Source organism: Corapipo altera, unplaced genomic scaffold (genome assembly GCF_003945725.1).
Source record: "Corapipo altera isolate COAL_440 unplaced genomic scaffold, ASM394572v1 53, whole genome shotgun sequence".
NCBI classification, from domain to species: domain Eukaryota; kingdom Metazoa; phylum Chordata; class Aves; order Passeriformes; family Pipridae; genus Corapipo; species Corapipo altera.
This window is the reverse complement of record NW_020884900.1, coordinates 2,246,761-2,264,408: the sequence shown is the minus strand read 5'-3', so window position 1 is coordinate 2,264,408 and position 17,648 is coordinate 2,246,761. Positions and strand designations below refer to the sequence as shown.

The window sequence follows — 17,648 nt, the reverse complement described above, 5'->3', positions numbered from 1 at the left end:
AAGCAAACATAAAATTTCTTACTCTTCATGGAAAGAAATTTAAATTCTCATATTTTTCACTGTGCATGAGGTGTATTCTTTAAAAAGAAATGGTAACACCCATATTAAACAAAATTAATCATTTATGCAGGATGATTTTTTTTTTTCTGGGAACTGAATCCCACTGCATCTCTCATAAAGATGATATTGATTCACTTATAGTTACCATAGCTCTTGAAAGACAATGTTACAATGACCTCAAGAAATTCTTGGTTTGATTCTTTCTTTGCTCAGATAATGTACGTGATAAATCGGAAATCTATTTTTTCCTAAACCTGCTGTGCTATTCCTAGCAATATGAGTGTTTCAGAAACTGTACGTAGTGCATTTGTGATTCTGTAGTGCAAGAAGATTTTGGATTTTTGTTGGTTAAGAAATAGCATAGTTTTCCATCTCCTGAGTTGCTCCTAGTCATTGTCTCCTAACTTGTGTCAAATTTATAATTTATTAACAATCACAGTCTTCACAGCTTGGTTTGCTATTTGTTAACTTTCTCCTGCTTCTGCAAAATTATTTTGTTCAGTAGACTCTTTTCACTTTTCTGTTCTTACTTTTTATTTTTAAATTATTAAAACGGGGCAGCAATTCAGGTACTGTCCAGAATGGGAACTGACTCATGTACTGGAAACAGTATCTTATAATTCCTGTTTCCTCCAGGTTAATAACGTTTTAAATGTATTGAATCTCAGAAAGTCTAGACTCTGTAGGCTCTATAAGACTGTGGGGAGGTAGCAAAATTACTCTAAAAATTATCACAAATACCTTGGCTGCAAGCAGGATGAAAGAAAGAAAACCTGTGTCTCTGGCCAGGGCAGCCTTGTGTGATCTGCCTTAAATTCCCTTGTTTCCATGTCCAGTGATGTGCAGACTCCAGCCTACCTCAAAAATCCATACTTTTAGCTTTAGCAGTCATGAAAGTTACCCACTAAGACTCTCCTCTAGTATTAGAAGAGCCTGAAACTCAGTGTACCTTTGAAATGGAACTATGAGCTGGCAGACACGAGTCCAATGAATCAAAATTTGCCACTGCTAAGAGTTGTGTTTTGCACCACATTCATCTCACTTGAGTTCTCCAACCAGATACTATTCCATGAAAACCGAGGCTTCTGTACCTTCAGCTTGGTGTCAGCAGTGTTGGGTTTGATTATTAAAGAGTCTCTTGTTTTCACCATTATTTTCACTTTCCTTTTCTTTTTCTTTGTCACTTCATTTACCTTCTCTCCTTTGTGGTGTTATCTTTTTATCTGACAATTTTATTCCCCCCGCTCCAGGATGGTTCCTTTTCAAAGTGAAAGGAAACATGAGATCATCAAACAGATATTTTATTTTCCCTTCATTGCATGTTCTCTATATTTTATCTTGGTTTTATTTTAAGTTATTTTTTTCTGTATTTTAATGACATGTCTGAAATCTTTGTACATTTTTGCATATAAATTATCATTTGTTTGTACCACTGTATTGTATTCTACTTTTCTAAGAATAAATAAAGTTTTTTGGGGAAAATAAATCACGTAAACCCTGGCAAAATAATGCATTTTAATGCCATCTAGAAATTCAGTTTCAAACTAGCTTTGAATATAATAAGCTGAGAAACTTCATTTAACTAGCATTTTTAAATCAGCAAAGCGGTGTTAGGAATCAGTCACCCCAGAATGCAAAGTTTAATGTTGTTTGATGATAAAGTATAACCTGAAGGAATTAGTTAAAGGAAAAAAAAAGAAGAGAAGTATATAGTATATGAATTGCCTTGTACATAAACTAATAGCTGGAAGGGCATCTTAACTAACTCTGTGTTGGCTTTTTACATGAGACAAGCAACAAGATTTTCTTTTTGGAATTGTCTTGCAGTGAAGCAGATATTCTGTAATATCTGGTCACAGGCAGTGTGCACATCCAGAATCCAATGAAATCAGTCAACTCTTGCTATTGATCACTATAGATTTCAGTCAAGGCTGTAATGGATTTAGAAGTGACATGTCATCCCCGTGATTTATGACACTGCTACCCAAAGCAGTGTTGAAGCAATTCAGTTTGGTACCAGGATATTTCCCCAACTGCAAGGAAGGGATTTTTGTGTTTGTTTTAATTTTTCTCTCAGTCATGTGAGAAAACCCTGCTAACGGGATTCTTAAGGATATAATCTGAATTTACTTGGCATGAATCTTAGGGGGGAAAAAAAATTATTCAACAGAAATAAGCTTAAAAAATGAATGTACCACACAGGGAAATCAAATTTAGAGTTTCAGTTTGGTAATGAGTGTAAGTACTTGCTTAGTTTGCATTACATCATCTATCCCAGAGAACTTCTGAGGCTACTCATGGGCTGCATGAGCTTATGTGTTTTACTGAATTGGAGGCTTAATGTGTCAGATTCTTTTAGATTCTTCACACATTGTTTACAGAGCTAATTTTTTGTATGTTTTCTCTCAGCCTACAGTGCTATTTTAAAGTTGACTTTTTGAAGGGGGTGTAAAATAACAAAATTGGTAAAAGTTTAAAATAAAAAAAAAAACATAAAATGTGACCTTTTTCTCAAATTTCTTTTACATTTTTGTGGTTTGAAAAATGCCTTAGGTGTTGACCTGACTAAGCATTTAAACATGTACATAAAAATAAATAAGATGTGTATCCTGATCTCACCTAGATCACCAAAACACTTTCATTCCTTTTAGTAGTATAGGATTAAACTGCAAATACTTTGAAACCAACATGTATAAAACAGAAATTGGAAGTTACATGTGCATTGAAGTTATTTGCTGAAGATTGACCTTACCATGCAATAATATTAACATGCAATTTATAAATTTATCCATTGAATTTAAATAATTTTCTAGTACCTGAAATAACCTGTGGTCAATAATAGCAAAATATGAATTGTCACAGATATCAATACTGTGCAAAATATATTTTTTTAAAATAATCAATGGTTTGGTTATGATTTTCTATAAGTTCAGGACCATATTTGTAAGCCCATGGATAGAAAAGAGCTACTCAAACTCACTCAACATAACAAGTACTATTTCTTCAGAATTATTCAGTATGCAAGAGTTCTCTTCTGGGAAACTGGTGACCAGATTTTTATTAAGCTGCTCTGTTTTAATGATTTGGCTGGTCACGTATTTACTTATGTCAATATAGGAGCTTGGGCAGTTGCCAAAACATAGCCTTGAATGGGGGTTGCAGAAACCTTTTCAAAATTCAATTTTTAATTAAAAAAAATGTGGCTAATTATCAGGAGTAAGGTTTTCACATAACTGGCAAGCTATGTAAGCTATGCCTTACACATATTGTAAGGCAACAATAACTGGGCATCTAACCGGTTGTAGAAGCAAGTCTTTGTCTCCTGTGTCAACTCTTCTCTTCTACTCCTGACATAATCAGAAAAAAATGGGAACTTTTGAGATTTGGATTTAACTAGACCAGAATGGTGAAGAAGGAGGATGTAGAGCAGTCTGTTGTGCCTGATGCTCCAGTAGAGTAAATCAGACTGTTGGGGGACAGCATTGCTTTGCTTTGGGTTCACTAGAGTGAAAAATTACATCCCTTATGGACTAGATAACAATTTAGGATTAAAAAGCTGTGCAAAGCAATGTAGAGAATCCATTAATTTTTAGTGAATTTTGGAATGGAACCTTCATGAATTTAATTCTTACTTCATAAAAGAGTAATCTGTCACCTCACAGGGTAATTTTAGATGTAGTCAAATTCTAGAAACACCACCCTCTTGAGGGCCATTCTCTTTTGTTGCCATGCTATTTCAGACCAGAACTAAAAGAAATAAGAAGTATATGTTTGCTGAAAAGAGTGAACTATTAATTACATTATTAGTCTCACTATCTTGATTCTTTTTTTTTCTCCCCACGTCTTCCTTTCCCTTTCCATCTGGAGATGGCCAATGATGTGAGGCTGGGCCTCAGAAGCATGGTGAGAATTTATAATAATAAACATACAGATAATCAGTTTCTTGTTGAAAATGCCTGCACAGAAGAATACCTGTTAGTTTTTTCCTCATCTTTATCTCTCCCTGGAACTCCCCTTGACCCTCACCTTTGTGTTGTTGGAAATGCCTGTAACTACAATATATGTGGTGTGTACACAGTAAAGGTTTCTCCAGTTGCAAGTTCTCCTTTCTCCTAAGAGTTCCTTTGCAGAGACCTGGGCATGCTCATCCACCAGCACTCATTCTGTACTGCATTTTGCTGCTTGTGTTGAAAATATGTTTCTTTGCATTCTTTTTAACCTCTTGAAAACCGTGGAAACACCTGTATAATGTGAACCAGTCATTCATTTTCTTTGTAGCTGGGTTACCAGCTTGTGAACCAAAGTTGGTAAGGATTTTAAAGCCTGAATATCTCAGCCCGAGGCTGAGTGTCCCCTTTTGTATTGAGTAACAAGTGAAAATGCTATCACAGCCTCTTACCTTGCAGGTTTGAATGTGTTGTGAGCTGTGAGGACTAGACTGTTTCTCTGTGATTGCACTTAGTTAATGGATTGTGGTGACTGTGGGCGTCAATCAGTGCAGGAGACTGTGGGGCTGCTGCTGTCACCTCATGTGCGATGTTCTCCCATCGGTACTGTGCCCTGCATGTTGATTCACACAGTACCAACGGGATGCAGTTGAAGAGGACAAATAAAACTAAGAGAGAGGTTTAGCTGGTTTAAATTGGTGTGTATGGTCAGCTTCACTGGCTGGTGGGGGAGCTCACTCTCCAGTGCGTTTCTGGACAAGGCTCACAGGCAGGAACCATGGGACAGTTGCAGTCACCTGAAGAGTTACATCCCTGGTTAGATGTCATTTCAGAATAGATAAACCCAACCTGGGTAAGGGTGTGGGAAGATATGAACTGCTTCATGAAGGTCCTTGCTACTTGTTCTGTAGCAAGTCACTTACTTGTTTGGTCTCTAGGCTTTTGGTAATTTCTTACTTTCAGCTATTTTCGGGCTATGGGTCATCGGGAATAAACTTTGGCAATGTATTTGAAACAATTTTCTATCACATTAACATCATCTTTGCAGTATTTTGTTATTTCTCACTTTTTTTTCAGGTTTACTTAGAAGGGAAAAGAATGTTACTGTTTCTTCATAAAGGAATTTCTGCTCTCTGGTGGAGGAGAGTATCACCTAGTGAACAAGGTGGCCTCTTGTACATAATTTTTATGAAGTTTTGTTCCTTTGTAGATGATTACACATTGAATGCAATTAACATACTGCAAAACTTTCATTTCTTTTATTGTTAAATTAGATAACAGCCAACTGGACCTCAACTGATGTCAGTCTCAGTGCATTCTTCTAACATCTGTTTTATGGATGATAACTTACTTAATTGCTAATTTAAAATATGTGGTATAGTTTCCACTTAGAAGAGCAGAAGCTTGATTGTAGGATTGGACCTATTTATAAAAGCAGTTTTTCAAGTAGACAAGGTGTGTCTTTACGTATTTCTAATAGGTTACTGTTATGGTCAAACTGGCATCTTGCAGAGTACCCTGAGAAACCACTCAGCAAATTTTATGTAACATTAAGTGCTATTTGACTAGGTCAGTTGCCTGTGTTAAATTAATGACAGCAAGCATACATCATCACTGCATCTGTTTACACGTCTGTCTGCATTTCACTGCATTGTCAGCTGTGGAATCTCTGGAATAATGAGCGTGGCAAACTGAGTCGTATTAAAAAGAGGTTATTTGTATTAATATAACACCATACTGTGTTGTCATTGTTTTGCAGCACATTTATTACATATATCATCCTTACTTTTTCTTCCTGAGCAAGCCAATTATGCCTGGTTTTGCCAGTCTGTCAGAGCCTCCTGGAATAAATTAAAATTACTGCTTTGCATATGCAGTAGTTGTAGCTGAAAGTAATGATAATGAACCTGGGTGAATACAGGATTTCAAAATAATCTTAAACAAATGTACATATGCAGAGCTGCTGCTGCTGCTTTATTTCTCCTTAACAAAATAAATGTTTGAGTCCACGATGTCTGGAACCCCATGGACAGAAGCTGGTAGCTGGGTTGAGCTGTGGGTTTTAATGCTGAGCTAAGAAGAGAATAGCCTGTGGGTACCTGAGCATAGAAACGTCACTGTTTCATTTCTCTGCTTTGTTTTTCAATTGTGTAGTATGTCTGTGCATGGAAGTGCCTCAGAGTGCACCTTCCGTCACTGTGTCTCATGACCTCTGATACCTGTGTTTTTAAACTTACATGTATGGGTCAAGAGGACTTTCATATGAATAGGAGAGAGTGGCACGTATCCTGGTCAAGGTCAGAAAAGGAAATATCTGTCTGAGGCTGGAGTTTGGCTTAAATTTTGAACCCCAGTCCTAATCACAAAATTATGTTATTTTCTAAGTAGTTCTTTCACAGGATGAAAATCTAATATTAGCACTTATGTCTTGGTTTTAGTCTCTCACCAAAAGATAACCTTCATGTTGTCACCCAAGACAGAAACAAACAAACCAACCAACCAACCAGAAACGTGTCATGATTGATCATTAAGGCTATATTACTTTAAAAGCATTATTTTATGCATATCTCCTGAGGCTTATTAAGAACTACATTAACAAGCTTTTAATTCTTGTCACAGTTATCAGCACCTGACTAGGAGGTATTGACACATTCGTGCCAGTCCCTCCCTGTATGAGCCTGTCTGCTCATATGGGCTACATTTCTGAATTTCCAGTTCTTTTAGGACCAGGGCCATCAGTCTTTTCTTCTATAGTCCAGTGTGCTTTTATTTGCATGTGTGGGATGCAGATGAAACTTATCAGAGTTTTGGTATAGTTTTAGCATTGAACTTCTGCAGGTATTCAATCTTCTTTTTGGTCATTTGTCTTCCTTTTTTTGCCTTACTGGAACTGCTTCATCAGCTTGTAGCATTTTTATGTCTTTAACTGGCTTCTCCTGAACTCTGCTAAAAGCTCAGAGAAATCACAAGTAAGAACAAGAGGCCACAGGGGAGTCTTTAATAAAAATATTTTTCTCAAAAATCTTCCCTTTGGAAAATCCCAAGTGTTGCAACCTGCCAGCTGAGCAATATTACCTTTTAATTAATTGTGTTTACAGTGATGTAGGCAATTTCTGGAAAACATTAGCCAGCAGCTCCTTTTCAACACTCAGTGTGATGTCTCTTGAATTTGATCACGTTAACTGATTCCAAACCTCCCAGGTAGTTTCATATTCTTTCAATATGACTGCCCACGGGCTTTTATTAGATTAGAACCCACTGCCGAAAGTCCCAGAAAACAAGCTAGAAAAAAAGATATTGATTACTCTGCAAATCATCCTGTCTGCATTTATATCGTGTCATAATTTCTCTCTGCGTGATAAGGCCGAACTTAGTAGGTCCTGAAAGGGAATTGTAGTTGGTTGCAGGTGTGGTCATGCAGGTTTAGTCATTCCCAGGTAATTCAAATCCACTCCAGCAGTTGCCAGGGTGTGCTCTTTCTGTCAGTCACAGGCCATTGAACCTGTCACTCACCATCAAGTGCTTGGGAGGTATCAGAAACATGCCCTTCAATCACCCTTCCAGAACCCAAGCTCATTGGGCAAGAATGACATTTCAATTGGTATTTATGAATAAGATAATTTCCTGACCAGGAGCAATGTTTGGTTAGCAGTTTTCCTTAAGCCTGCAGAGGATAAGCCTGTATGTATAATTCATTTTCCTTACACGTTTCTTCCCTTCACTGATTAATTTCTTCAACTGATCTATTTGGAGCACAACATTAATATTGAAAATAGAATTATGAAGCTAGCAAAGGAGAAGTATTTTATCTTCTTATAGTAACACAAACATATACATTTATCCAGTGTAGCCATAAGATGAAAAATGAATTGGTACAAAACATCTGAGATGTGACATATTTATAATATTAACTAAATTTCATATAGTAAGTGCAAAAAAGAAAGAGGAGCAACCTTTGGTGACATGTCTGCCACAGACATTGAGGAATTAAGTTTGGAGCTCATTTATTCAGCTCTTGGAGAGCCCTCACTCAGGTTCAGTGGAGCTGAAGGTAGAAAGATTTGTGAAGAGCAGCAGTAGGGCTTCCCCCAAGGGGCTCTCCTGGGGTAACTCTGTGATACAAAACCAGCTCACCAGAGCTTGTTTTTCATCCAGCTGCCAGGTCTAGTACCTCTGCCATTCCCTAGCTCCAAGCCTCGATGTATTAATTGATAGTATTTTATTAATTTTAATTCATTATTTTTATCATAGAGGGATGCAAAAAAAGAGAACAGTTAGAGCATCAGAAACCTTGAAAATCTTCTTCAATGCTACATTACCATTGGACAATTGAGGTGACACAGCCTGAGGAAATAAAAAAAAATATACAACCCAAGTTCTTAAAAATTATAACAAATTACTCATATTTAATGAGAATTAGAGAACTAAACACTGAGCTGAAAAAGGAGCAAAGTGTCATAACTTTTAGGAATTCTTTTTCTGGCTTTATTGCCATTTAATCCTTTTTCCATTTAGCTTGTTAATTTTCAATACCATACACTTTGTTATTGAATTTTCCAGAAGAACAATAAAGGGGAAAAAAGATTAGGTCTACAGAATTTACAAATTTTGAAAGGTTGACTTGTCACATAAAGCTATCCCAAAACCTTCAGTTCTGTAAATCTTGGGATTCAAAAGAGTTTTATAGTATGCAGTGACAAACTAATCTTTTCAAGGGTTTCTGATTTTTATCTTAGGGTTTTTAAAGTATTTGAAAAGTCATTCATTCAACATTAAGATAGTGTCATACAAAGCTTGACATTTAGTTATTTAGTTGCTCTTCATCTAATAAGACAAAGAAAAAGGGAAGAACCTTTAAAAATGTGGGTTTATTATTTCTCAGAGACAAGTTGTTTTCCATAACCTTTACAAACATTTTATTTTGACAGTGAAAAGAAGGAATAATGTGAATTCCTGAGCTGTTGAAAGAGTTTAAGAAGTTTTCTCTGATCTCAACAAGGCCAGAAAGTTGTCCTTAATGCTGAAGAAAGAGAAGTAGGCAAATGAAATCCTCACCCCTACCTCTTAAAAAGATCCCAAGCATTTACTTCTCTACTTACTACATAAAGTGTTCTGCTGTAGATAGAATGGGATGTCTGTATGCAGGAATTGGCTTTTATTTTTCTTGAGAATGAAAACTTTAGCACATTTAGCATAAGTTTCTGTTGTGAAACATAAGCCACTGCAAATCCACCATTTTCTGAGGAATGCTGGATTGTGCATAGTAGAAGAAAAGGCCTAATAGGCCAATGGAGGGAAACATTGCAAATAATGTGGTCCTTAATCCCTGATCTGGACCAGGAGATGTCTGTTAAGAGCATCCCATTTGTGGCTCTTCGTGCTTGCAGATAGAAAAGGCTAAGCTAAATATATGGTTAGGATTAATTCATGCCTTGAATTTTATGACCCTTTGGGCACAGATGCTCCAAATGAAGAGCTTGCTTCATTCACAAATTTAGTTTTACTCTGCAAACAGTTAATGCTACATATTGCAATTATTGAAACCCTACCTTTCCCTCTGGCTTGGCTTTATCCAAGTCATATTAGATTTGTTCCCATAACAAAGCAGGATGGAAGGCATTGGGGATGTACTTGCAGTTGAAAAATTCAAATGCAAATAAAATGGCGATGTATATTTTCCCTTTAAATGATTTGAAGAAGGCATTAGTATTTGGCAAAAGCTCAGAAAAATGTAAAGGAGTCATGAACATTTCTCCAAAGTCTCATTTAGGAAAATTTGTTCTAATATTTGTTCAGTTCTAATCTGAGTTCTTTTTTCTTTGTTTTGTTTTGTTTTGTTTTTAGTAGGGGCTTGACAAGAATATGGGTCCCAGATAACTAGAATCCAATCTAGGGGTCTCAGTCAAAGCTAGCAACACGATTTAGAAAATAAATAACATAAGGTACCTAAAAAAGCATTATATAATGGGCTTCTGGGATTTAGCTTCCTGAGACAAAGGTATCATCACATGTGCCGGGTTTGTGGACAAGCAGAGCTTTGCAGCAACCTTTTCTTGGTAGATAGGTGAGGAAAATGCAGCTATAAGTAGCTATAAGTAGCTGGACATCGCTGTAAAAAGAACTTACCCGTGGAGGTCAAGCCCTTCCTCTCATCAGGGAATATAAAAACTTTTACCATACTTGTCCCCAGTCCATAATTTTAGTTCAAGAAAGAGAAACAAAGGAAATTATGAATAAATCCATGTAATCCTCTGGCTGCTGTACCACAAATCCTTAATTCACCTAGCTACAGAGTTCATGAAAGAGCCTCTGAGTTATGGCCAGCTTAATTGTCTAATGTATTGAATGAAGAGCCTAATAGGTCAGGTATGGTTGTTGGCAAGAAGGACTTGATGCAGATGCAGGGGTTATCTGATCAAGTGTTGTGTGATCCCTTTATGTCAAAAAAGTTTATTATTTTATTTATTATCCATTGATTTTCTTCAACTCAAAATTATCTGATTAGAGGATTTGGCTGAAAAACTAGCATTTTTTTAAAAAAATAGGTTGTATCTTTGGTGAGGATGATTATATCCCCTGGGTTTCTGGGAGCTTCATTGGGATTTTGGTGATGTAAATTAAATAGGAATTCATTTTTTACTGATTAGCAAAGAAGTTGCAACATGCAGCTCAGCCCTGTAATTGTGGGGCAATAGCACTCCAATTGAAATCAATATGGATTTAGCTAAGGACACAGGTTTGGACTCAACATCATGTAACACTAATTCATTTCCAAATCCATTCAGGGATCAGCAATTCAGCAGTTCTTGAGTAATGTAGAAGTGGTGTTAAATCACAAGGTTAGAATCGAATCTGTAGTTGACATTGACTGGAGTCAAGGACTTTGGAGATGACTTTTCAATTTACAGGTGGAAGCAAAATTGCTTAGCAGATGCCACTGGAATAATATTTTAATTCTCTCTTCTCCACCTGAACACCAGCAGCAAAAGATTATGAGGAGCGAGTGGCACTGACTCTTCTCTGTTCCCAGAGTTGAGATTTTGGTGTGAATCAGTAAGATTGTTGTTGTTGGGTTTAACAAACATCTAAGCACACATTGACCTTGGGCAGTCAGGGATTACTGGAACAGAGAATTTTCAGGTAGTCCTACTTCCTAGGTTGGGGTCTTCCTGGCTGCCTAATGTAATTACAGGTTTCTGTCAGAGCAGGGAATTTCTCCAGTTCCAGGGTTGTTGGGTTTTTATAGATGCCTTGCTGCTATTCTGCTGTATGTTACACTTGCATCAAATAACTACAACTGCAGATCATAGCTGTGCTTTGTGAAATGTAGAGAAATTATATAATACAATACCTTTTTACTGGCAATTCAATGCTAGCTGTTAAAATTCAGTCATACAGCATCCCAGGTGGTTGACTTTACCCTGCCAGTTTTGTTGCTTTCCAATTTGAGCATCCTGAATGCTCTGCTAAGGTGATAAACAGCCCATTGCAGGTCTTTGCTGCTTCAGACTTAAAAGACAACTTTTTCTTCTGTATTTTCTCACGGAAGCTAAACACTCGTGCTGAGTGAGTGGTCCTGAAAGTCTGTTGAAGAGACCAGTTTGGAAACCTTAGGCAACATGTTTTCAGAAGATGTTGTAAAGACTAGCATTGTTTTCTCAAGCTCTGACCACAGACAGACTTCTTCCAGATGATGTGTCAAGGTGACAGACAGCTTACTGCTGGTCATGCAACTGTTCAAAACACAAGTATGTGGTCCCCTCCCAAGGGTTCACAGAGTAGGTCTCTCTCAGTGCTGCTCCAGTAGGTCTGTGTTGCCACATGGGTGACCCAGGGCTTCCTGATGGGAAGGGAAGAATTCTTCACCACCACAACCCCTGGCCAGTAGCTTTTGATACATAAAGCAACTACCCTGAAGTAAGGGGTTTTTTTACTGACATGTTTTACTGATGTGCTCTTTAGAAAATGCACTGCATAGAGATGAGACAGTGGTGAGCTGTCATGTAGTTACAAGATGGTGAGCTGCCCACTGGAATTTGGAGTCCCAGTTTTGCTTGTTTGTCTGACATATGCTTTTTTTCTGGGCTTGTGCAAGGTGAGCAAAGGATGTGCTGGTCCCTGGTGCCAGATACTGTTAGCTGAACCACAGCCATCTGTTTAGCTCCAAGGAGGATGGGATTGGCAACACAGGGGCTTCTGCGGGCTGAGATTGAGCTGGTGCTTTTAATTCAATGTGTTTTGCAGCTGGAGCTCTTGGGCAGACCTTGAGGTTTTGCATAGGCACAGATGAAATCAAAGTGATGTAACGACTGATCAGCAACTCCGGTCACACACAAGAAATGACGGGGGGGCCAGGTGGGGTTGGAGATTGTGTTTGTACTGATTGTTCTGGTTTCTTCCTCACTAGGACAAAGAAGTGAATCTGGAGCAGGTCCACAGGCGCATGAACAGTTTAATTGACGAAGACATAGCCCACAAGCAAATCTCTCCAGCGTCCATTGAAATCTCAGCCCTGGAGATCGGTGGCATGCAGCCAGCCCAGACCCTGGAGCCCGTGCGCGAGTACCAGAACACGCAACTTTCTGTCACCACCTTTTTACCAGAACAGACAACTCATGGTGCCAGCAGGACACTCACAGCTGCCTCCGGCAGCAACCTGCCGCTGCCCCTGAGCAGCTCAGCCACCATGCCCTCCATACAGTGCAAACACAGGTCACCAAACGGAGGACTATTTCGTCAGAGCCCCGTGAAAACCCCCATCCCAATGTCATTCCAGTCCGTGCCGGGGGGAGTCATTCCAGAAGCGATGGAGCCCTCACATGGAACATCCATATGACGAAAACAAACAGTAAAACAACCAGCAGAGCTTTTTAATACAAAAATTTAAAAGGAACAAAAAAAAAAAAGGCGAACAAACTCTTACGTTTTTCTTGTATATACTTGTAAATAATGAAAGAATGAAGTGGGGTAAAAGTGTATTTTGAATATTCCCAATTTTCGAAGTAAGTAAAAAACAAAACAAAAAACAAACAAAAATGTATGAATGACTTTGTAAATTTTGTTCTATATGAATAAAAAGGCAAATTACTTGTGGTCGTTCTCAAGTGCCAAAGAAGACCTGTTACTGGGACTGAGGGCCATACTTTTCTTTTTTTCCATGAATTTCAACACTTATTCCCTTACAGGTTTGGGTTTTTTTAAGAGCAAAACAATTATCTGTTTCTTGCTAGAAAAATTCACCATACTCAGATGTCTCCTTTCCCCAGAACCCTATTTTATAGTCAAGATGACAATTCACTTGGAGAACTTAACAGCTGGTATTAGCATAGCAGTAACAAATGTTTTAAAGGTGAATTATAACTAAAATCCAACAAACAATAAACAGAAAAAAAAAAAAGAGAATTTTTTCCTTCTAACAAGGATTTAAACTTCCACACCATTTCTAAGTTTAAGCACAGGATTATTGGATTGTGTTTTCACATGTCTGCTCTGCTGTGTGGCTCTTTTTGTTTAACTTTCTGTGTTTTGTTATACATATATATAATATATATTATATATATTATGACGTATATATTATATATATATAAACACTTTGACGAACAACATGTTTTAGGTTAAGGGGAAAGCTTTTAAGAAAAACTGCTCAGCTTTTTTTTTGTTTCTTGTGTACATGACTGAAAATGGGGAGGAACCAATGGAGTGAGGCAAGGAAGAACTGTAAGGGCAGGAGATAATGGTGTTGCAGTGACTGTGCCCTCTGGTACCATTTCTTTTTTTAAGATTTCAATGAATTTGCTGCATAATGGATGCAATGCTCTCTGTTGAAGTCATATCCCTGAATGGCAAGGCTAAGCTCATGACTATAAGCACAGCTCTGCTTTCTTTTTCCATTGATTTTGTAGAGAGAAACATTTTAATAGCCATATCTATAATTGTAGTAGAAATGGATGTAAAAAACCTATTTTTTTTTGTCTGTGAAACACAGAAGACAAAGATAGAGCAACACATACAGTGAATTTAATGTCTTGTTCTGCAAATATTACCAGTGCAATTTCATATGACAGAAAAAAATCAAATCAAAACCCAACACATTGTTTCCTTCCCAAATAGTAGCTTGAATGCCAAACATGATGGCTCCCTGCTCCCCCACCTATGCTTAATGGACCATCACTCTCTTTCAAAATGGGGATAATTTAGTGTCTTCTCAAATGTATCCCTATAACTAGGTTGTAATTTCCCTTCCCAGCTGGATTTCTTCACTTTATTAGAACACTACTATTTGGAAAAGGTTGTAGAACCTGGTGCAGCGAAATCTCTCTCTACATTAAGGTGAAAAATTCTGTTCGAACAGAGGTAGAAATGCTTTCACATCCCAAGAAAGTCAGCAGGCAATCTGGGTCAGGTTTTTTGATAAATAAACATTTCATTGACTGCTCCTAATTTGATTTGCATAATTACACAACAGGTATATTTATGGGATGATTAAAGTCCCCAAATTTTTACATTTCTTGTTTAAGCAATAGGGAGGAAAAGTCAAACTGTGACATAAAACCAGCCTAATGGAAGAGCGTACTCAGCACACCACTTTTTAAATGAGGAATATTGATGGTAAGCTTACAGAAGGAGTACTCTTATAGGAATTAATTTGTCTCTGTTGTCAAGCTGTTTCCTCCTGAAGATGGTGTGATTTTGCAGCTTGTCACAAATTGCAATATTTGCTTCAAACTAATTAAAAATTAACAATGTTCTAGTCAGCTGACCAGATTTATCCTATTTAGAGACTTGGTCCACACAAACTTGGGATTTTTTTCTTTATTCTTTTGTTGCACTTTTTCTTAACAAACCCATGGCCACAGAAAAAAAATCTTTCGTAAGTACATTAATTTGTTATGACAGAAGTAGCTGCACTAATAAGACTATGCACACACAGAAATCTGTAAAGATGCTTAGGAGAAAGCATGCAACTATTTGCATTGGAAAAATCTATTGTTTTTATCACCAGTTTGAGATTTTAGCAGTAGAAGAAGAACACGCTCCAGAAGAGGTGCACGGAGGTGCTTGAGCAACTACAAAGGGTGTAATCTGAAAGTTTGGGCTTGTTTATACTGGATAACTTTAACTGACTTGCATTTGTGGGATAAATAGTGAATACATTTTATTTTGGGTATTAACTTTAACATTCTTCATATTCAGTGTTCTCCTCCTGGCTTAGTCTTGCCATGTGCTGTGACTCGCCTGTTTGAGTGCTCGGTAGCTTTACATCTAAGATGATCAGGATCTTGAAAGAATCAAACCAAACAGCTCTCTTTCAGTGGAGTACTGAAGCATGTGTGTAAGCCCTCTAGAAAGCAGCTGCTTTATGCACAGGTTGAAGTGCTTCGCTGATTAATGATGGACTTAAAATGCACGTCTCAAATTAAATATGTGCCTAATTTTAAGCAGGTGAGTGAGCTTGCCAACCTCACTGGGACTATTCAGTTGCTTTGAGTTAACTGTCTTGAGTGCTTTGCTGCACCAGGGTCTATACTGTAAAAGTAGGGATCTATGATGGATCTGTCACTGTCTAGTTATTTGTTTATATAAAAGATAGCAAGTCCTGTCAGCCTTGACAGAGAGCTGTTAAATCCTTCATGTGATAGTGGTTTGGGTTTAGATTATTTAAGCAAATCACCAGGTTCTCCTTGAACATAAACAATGTTTCTTTCCCCACAACTTTCAGTTTTCAAAGTAAATGCAGAATGTATGTTTTTCATATCCTGTCTCCTGTTTTATGTTTGTATCTTCCTTTTGACAGATCAAAGCATTCACTTTCTATATAATATGTATTCACCACACACATGCATATATATATATATATGTGCAGTTACTCACAGAAGAAGTGAGAAACATAATTTCCATGTGATTTAAATGAGCATAAGTGAAAGCTCTCACAGAGCTGTGCTTATTTACACCACCTGCAGATTTGACCCTTCAACTTTTAATATCTGGCAAGTTGAAATAGAAAAACTGCAGAAACTTCTAAAAACTTTGAAGACCAAACTGTGCCCTTGATTTTCAAATGGAACTTCTCCTGACTACACTTAAAAAAGGGAATAATGTATGATCTCAACTATTCTAGCTCCTCCGGGATGCTTACATTGCAAAGGTGATTGTACATGAAATGTACCTTCCTTTTATTGTGCTCTTTTGATTATGAACTTTCACAAAACTGACATCTGTGGCACAGCATTTGTAGTGTGTCTTGTTCTATCAATCCATTAGTTTAGAAATTACTTTATTTTCTTACAAAAATGTGACTCAGTTTCTTCTATTTGCTTGCAATCCACGGGCAATCTGCTTTCAATCTGAAGAACTTGCTCTTACTTCTTAGTATGTGTTTTCCTATTGCAATGGAAAAAAAGAGTAATTGTGCTTTCTAATTTCAGAGTTGAAACTCAATAGAACATTTTTATGCTGAGTTACAACTACGTGTGCAATACTTGTCTTGCAAAGTAAAATTCCCAGTATCTGCCTTGCTTTGATAACCATTGCTGCACTGTAGAGGAAGTCTCAGTGAAATAACTCACTTTTTCTCAGTCTGCTGATAGAATAAAACACTTAAACCTGGGTTCTCACCTGTGTAAATCAGTATCCCTCCACTGAGTGGGTCAACCTTACTGAGTTTAAGCAGGTGACGGTTTGGCTCTTAATATTGAGTTTGAAAGCACTGCTTCCCATAAACTTGTATTCAGTGAGAGCTTTGAAAAGGAAAAAGTTCTGAGAGTCTCAAAAATGAACCAGAAAGAGGAACATTTATTATAATTTTGAGCATGTAACGTGGATTAGAGTTTAAACTGTATGCTAAAATTGCTTAGAGAAAAAATTTCTTCTTCAAATCTCTTCAAATTTTGGTATGGCTCTCCTTTAAGATAGGCTTAAAGCTGTTGAGTTGGTGACAAGTGGACTATTGAGAGAAAATCATGTTAGTGGGGCAGTACAGCAACTACAGTGCTCAGACCTTGTTGGTTTTTTTTATTTTGCTTTACTGACTTGAACTTACATTGTGAGCAGTTAAAGAATGACATAAATCTAAACACAAAACATTTGGGGGACCCTGTTGGAAATTTCTCAAGGAATCCACGTCCTTTGGCAACCCTGGAAAAAGCAAGGAGAAAGGCAGAAGAAAACTCAGAAGAGAAGCAAAATTAAAGGTAAAAACAAATGTGGTGAAGGGGGAGGGAAAAAAGGGTGGTTACAACTCATGTTTAGCAAAGCTGTATTACTTGTATGAGAAGCCTCAATTCCATCATACAAGCAGTTGCCTCAGTTAATTATTATTTTCCTTAATTTTTAGGAAACAAATAAAAACAGCATTTGTTCTACCAGAAACAGTTGTTATATTATTTAAGAGTTGGAATTATTTCTTTGGTGATGCCTGTTTTTTGGCTTGATTGTGACTCAGCTGGGGAAAATCAGCTTCAATCAGCGATTTGCACCCAAACCAGCTGTGGGCTTCTTGCTGGGAGATACTCCCAGGGGCTGTTCAGGTCTGCAGCTGGGAAAAATCAGCCTCAATCAGCTCCCCACAAACCTCTCACTTCTCTGGGTTTGGGCCAGAGTCCTGGTTTAGCAGTATCAGCAAATTTCTGGATGAGGACTCTG

General features: G+C 37.5%; 1 protein-coding gene across 2 annotated transcripts in view; it reads left to right on the top strand.

Moving 5' to 3' along the window:
• Positions 1-17,375, top strand: part of GRID1 (glutamate ionotropic receptor delta type subunit 1) — a 513,783-nt gene extending 496,408 nt beyond the window's left edge. For both annotated transcript variants that reach the window (XM_027649514.1, XM_027649515.1), the window contains one exon: positions 12,415-17,375. In XM_027649514.1, coding sequence (XP_027505315.1) covers positions 12,415-12,843 — 429 coding nt within the window. In that variant the 3' untranslated portion in view covers positions 12,844-17,375. The remainder of the gene's footprint in view (positions 1-12,414) is intronic.
• Positions 17,376-17,648: the final 273 nt, after the last annotated feature.